The following is a 5,318-nucleotide window of genomic DNA, read 5'->3' on the forward strand; positions in this document are numbered from 1 at the left end:
CACCCCACTGTGCAGATAATAGCTTTGATAAGCTATGAGTTGCCCTTCGTCAGGCTATTCCTCCGGCGCCTTCAGGAGCTCAACTACCCAAAAGACAAGCTCTCACTGATTGTTTATGTGTCTGCAGAAACTCTTTTGGATGAAGTACGTATAACAAGGATGGTTCATTCCCAAGTACTTATAATCACTAGGTATTAATAAAAGAAGATCTGTTGTATTTATGTAAGCAGAAAAAAAATTCCTCCCGCTTTTCGAAAGTCAACGCTTGAAACTCAAAAGGAAATAAATAACAAAATGAGCCGTTAAAAAGTAATGATTTAGCTGAAATACTAACTTACGCAAATACTCAGATGCTCTCTGCCAGTTTTAACGCTATTAAAAGCAACTTTATCTTAAAATTTAAGGATCTATTAATATTTACATTCCCGTCAGAATTGAAATACTGGTTTATGCAAGTATTTAGATACTCTGTCTGTTTAGCTATTACTATAAGTACCTTTATCTACCTGCAATATGTTTTACCTTCGATCATGCTAAAAACTTACCAACTTCCACCCGACAGGTGGATTCTTACATGACCGAAAATATGAATGAATATTTCGTGGTCCAAATTCTGCCTGTATCTGAAATGGATGATTACGAACTAATGAGGTACTTCATGTAAGTAATACTGATGATTTTTCTAAAGATTTATTGTCATTACATTTAACATTCATGTGGTAGTTATATCAATTTAATATAATTAGACTCTGAGGTGTAGACGGGCTCAGCATAATTATATATATATATATATATATATATATATATATATATATATATATATATATATATATATAATTTATATATATATATATATATATATATATATATATATTATATATGCATATATATATATATTAACAATGTAATATACAAAAATTGGAATGTGAATAATAAAATAATAATAATAATAATAATAATAATAATAATAATAATAAAATAATAATAATATAGCAAGCGGCGGTGTACAGTTGTCAGGTCGGTTATTCAGCTGCGCATGGTTGGTCCCAGGTTGGTGACGAAGGCGGGCCCGGAGGCGTTGCCACCTTCGTCACCAACCTAGGGCCAACCAGAACGCAGCTGAATAATAATAATAATAATTTTATTTATTTTTCACTCCACTATATAAGACTCCGTGACTAATCATTTTGCTCTCAAATGAATATCTTTCCCACTTGCGGTTCTATTACATTTTAAAGAGACCGTTTCACTCTGGACATTCTCTGACAAGAAATGAAGTCTAAAAAGAGTAATTCATAATCATAAATTGACCGACGTACTTCCTTCATAAGACTTTACACTGATTTTCCATTTACATATTTCACTTGAAATCTGCCGCGTTTGAAGTGAAGTTGAAAATGGACTTACATTTTGGTTTTCTTTTCAGAGAAAAGGCCAAAACCAAACTGATGCCCGATTACCTTTTCATTGTCGAAGCATCTGCCCATCTCACCAATCCCGACACGTTACAAATACTTATAAACAAAAGGAGGTATTGTCTCTTGTCCTGTCAAGTCTGACCCCATCTGTCATTTTCATTCTGACAGTCTAGGAGAATTGAAAAAAGAAGGCTGCACATTAACTTGTTAGACTTTCTTTGAAAATCTTGCATTAGTACATTCGGATACTTTTCTTTGCTTATTTAAGATAATCGTAATGCCTTCACCAACATTGAAGATCCTTGAACACTGAATTTACGCCTATGGTTTACATGACTTTTCAATATCCCTTCATTATAACCCTTATGACGTCATACCTTTAGGAACATAGTGGGGCCCTTATTAAGAGAGAAAACCGGAGATCGGGCGAACATAGAGACAGATTATGCCAAAGGACAATTCGCCAAGGGAGCAATTTACAGCAACTACGTTAATAAACGTAATGACGAAGAGAGGTGGGTGGCTTGTCTTTACGCAAATGCAGTTTGCAGTGTCAGAATATTTTACATTTTCACAAAAAAATTAACAACAGATGAAGTGGTGAGTTTGATCACTTCGAGTTAGTAACTACCAACAGAGCAGTTTTAATGGTCAACTATTCACTTGCAGTGATTTTAGATTCAACGGACTGCTGCAGGTGCCGAAAATAACATCAGCAGTGCTGCTGTCTTACCAGACTTACTCTGAGGTGGTTCTGAGTGACAAAAGACCAAAGGAAAGTCACTGGAACTCTTTCTACAGGCAGATTTTGGAACAGGTAAGAAGAGATCATGATGTGTTCACGATAAGCACATACGAAAAAAAAAATTAACAACTACTCTCCAGAAATAATAAATGGCGAGTTATGTAGTTGTAGCAACTATAGTCTGGTTATGATATGGATAGCAAAAAAAAAAAAAGACAACATTTATTTTTCCAGAAATAGTTGTAGCAATTAAATTTTAAAGTGAAAGTGAAGTTTTTGCCATATTTTAATTGCTAATGACCACTTGGCTTCCCAGGGCTACATCCCCTATGTATCCAACGAAGATGACTATGGCTACTTGATATCCAAACCTGGAGAATACAGACCTGATATCTGGAGTGTTGACCGAAACGAAAATGAATTCTTGAACTTTTACTTGATCCCTGTAAGACCGGATAAGCGAGGGAACAAAGACACTCCTGCTGCTGAGGATGAAGAAGCAAAGCCTTCACATATGTGCCGCCGCTTCCTTAAGGACAAAATCTTCAATTCCTACTTCGCGAAAGACTTGCTTAGCGATGCAAGGAAATCCTCTTGGCGGGTCATTTCGTCCAAAGTGAGTCATCTCGTCCCTTTGTTTAGATACCTTGAATAAGAACGATAGGAAATGGGAAATAGCACACAACACAAACGTACAAAGGTTGGTTTTGCTAAAATTGGTAAAAGAGAATCAGTGGCTTTCTAGAGTTGATAATGGCGTATACAGTAAGTATCTGTTCTACAGTAAAAGGATTCAAACTTCGGAAAGTAATTTGTTGAACCCTTCAAGTCACATATGATCGCTTCACCATTCATTATTCAGCCGGGAATGCTCACACTCCTCCTGGTATCACAAAAAATAAATTAAATAATACGAGGTACCGAAATCAGCTAGTCTTAACTTAATATTTGTAGCCACTTAGAATACATGCAGAAATTGGCCGAACCATTCACTTTTTTTTTTTTTTAATGGATTCTGCAGACCTCCCAGACTTACATACTCCCATTTACGTAACGCGGGAACTGTAAGATTTTGCTAAATCTTTCAGGCAAATGAACTGGACGTACTGGAGCCCTCCGTAGAGATGAGCGACCTTCAGAACATCTACGTTCAGTCAGTCATCAGATATTTTACATGGAACAGGAATTTGCAGGTAAGTCTCTACTACTGCTCGTAGCATATTACATTGTCTCCGGGAACATTTCATTTTCCGTTTCATTTATTGGAATATGCAGTTACTGACAACTTCTTAATTAGGAGGACACATAAATGTCGTGAGCTAATGATAGTATGAAATCTTCCGTTCGAAATTTGTCCTTAAAAAATTATTCACACTTTGGGACAACCTCCTTGGTCAAGGAACCGCAGGAATGGTATTCAAGTTACCTCAGGTTACATATATATATATATATATATATATATATATATATATATATATATATATATATATATATATATATATATATATATATTTGATATTAATCTCATCAGATGTCTTTCTCAAATCCATTTAAAATTCACAAATGCAAGATTTTACTCTCATCTTTCTTCCTACACGTATCTTCTTAGATTCCAGTGGCCGGTGGCAAAATGACAGTCTTCCATGGATCGGGTCACCTCACCCTCCAGGGTTCCATGAATGTTATTATGAGCATGGCAGATCAGGAGGTAATTTATTTGTCACAAAGTTCTTAAAAATGTATTCTGTTCTTGATTGTCACATTCTTATAAGAAAACATCTCTAGTTCTTCGATCATCTGTTTCTTGCCTTTTAAATTTTCTAACGTAATTTTTTCATTGACAGTTTATTACTCCAGGTCACAATATTCTTGGTAGACGGCAACGATTCTTAGAAAAATGTCTCTCGCTCTGAAATTACATTTAATATTTATATTATTTCACAGCTATCTACACTAGAGTTCAAGCCGAATGTAACACGAGCGAGAGACAAGTGGGACGTTTCTTCTTCATCATCATTGGCATCACCATCATCATCATGCCTGCTAAAATTGCGACAGGGGGAAGGAATCTTCATCACGTCTCCCAATCCATGGAACATAACCTTAACTGAAGCAACGAACATTGTCGTTTTCAGTCTGTGAAAAAGAATTTCCTTTGACTCGCTCGCATTCCCACTTCGTGTCAGTCTCCTCAAGTGTGTCGTACTCAACCCGATCATTTGTCAACATTTGCTAAAGAGTTAAGAGATTTTTATGCGTTTTTGACGTTATATAAGGATATTGTCCATCTGAAGAAAATCGGCTTAGCCAATTCGACATGTGACAGCGATAAAGACAGCTTTAGTAAATTTTTATGCATAGCAGCTTTATGAAAACTAAGATGAAATACATTTGTATCAATTTTGATTTCATTTACAGAATCAAGCCTAAGTTTATCAATGTGGCTAATGTATAGGTAAAAATAAATAATTATATTTGAACCCCATTAAAAAATACACTGTAGAATTCTTCTAACAACGGAGACGGTAATCAACTTAACTGGAGAGCCTTTCGTTTCGTAGAAAGCGACGGAACGTGAAACTAGATGCTCTTGTTAACAGCAGGTTTGAGGCAAATATATATAAGAAAATAAAGTAAGGGAGGACCTTACGCCTATGTAGATGAGACCTGAAATTATTACCCATATTACAGTTTACTCAAAAGTAACCTAAATTGGCTTTACGTGGAAGCTGAAATGAATAGCTTCCTTGTAAAAGAATAAAAAAATAAAAAAATAAGCGAAGTTGCCCATTCCTAATATTTGCTAATGTGTCACAGTATTTAATACTATCTTCAGCAAGAATGGTTTTCCTCAAATTTTGGAGAGAAAGTTTTCCAAGACATCATGCAACTCGACCTGCTCCCCTAACCTCGCCGCGGAAAAACACATAGTGATCAGAGGCCAAAGCCCCAGGCTGATTAGGGAGGTAAAGGGTTAAATCTCTAAGGAAGGCATTACATTTAGGTTGGAGTTGTAACGACTGGGATCCCTAAGTGATGGTCAAAGTTGAAGTGAAGCCCATTTTTGGTCGCCTATCTCAGTTTACGCTAATTCAGCGCTACAATCACACATCTGCAATGTATCACTGTTGTTGGGCATTTATTGTTATGACAAA

The 5,318-nt window shown here is 35.9% G+C and overlaps 2 protein-coding genes across 2 annotated transcripts; both read left to right on the forward strand.

Moving 5' to 3' along the window:
• LOC136829563 (uncharacterized) lies at window positions 1-2,525 on the forward strand. Its single transcript, XM_067088410.1, has 5 exons — window positions 1-144; window positions 563-660; window positions 1,427-1,531; window positions 1,802-1,933; window positions 2,480-2,525. Exons 2-5 carry the CDS (start codon window positions 575-577, stop codon window positions 2,523-2,525), a joined length of 369 nt encoding a protein of 122 aa, XP_066944511.1. The 5' UTR covers window positions 1-144; window positions 563-574.
• On the forward strand, window positions 2,118-5,108 carry LOC136829148 (uncharacterized). Its single transcript, XM_067087473.1, has 4 exons — window positions 2,118-2,779; window positions 3,252-3,356; window positions 3,773-3,871; window positions 4,108-5,108. Exons 1-4 carry the CDS (start codon window positions 2,678-2,680, stop codon window positions 4,303-4,305), a joined length of 504 nt encoding a protein of 167 aa, XP_066943574.1. The 5' UTR covers window positions 2,118-2,677; the 3' UTR covers window positions 4,306-5,108.
• The last annotated feature ends 210 nt before the right edge of the window (window positions 5,109-5,318 follow it).

The sequence above is a fragment of the Macrobrachium rosenbergii genome, chromosome 44, assembly GCF_040412425.1.
Source record: "Macrobrachium rosenbergii isolate ZJJX-2024 chromosome 44, ASM4041242v1, whole genome shotgun sequence".
Classification (NCBI taxonomy): Eukaryota; Metazoa; Arthropoda; class Malacostraca; order Decapoda; family Palaemonidae; genus Macrobrachium; species Macrobrachium rosenbergii.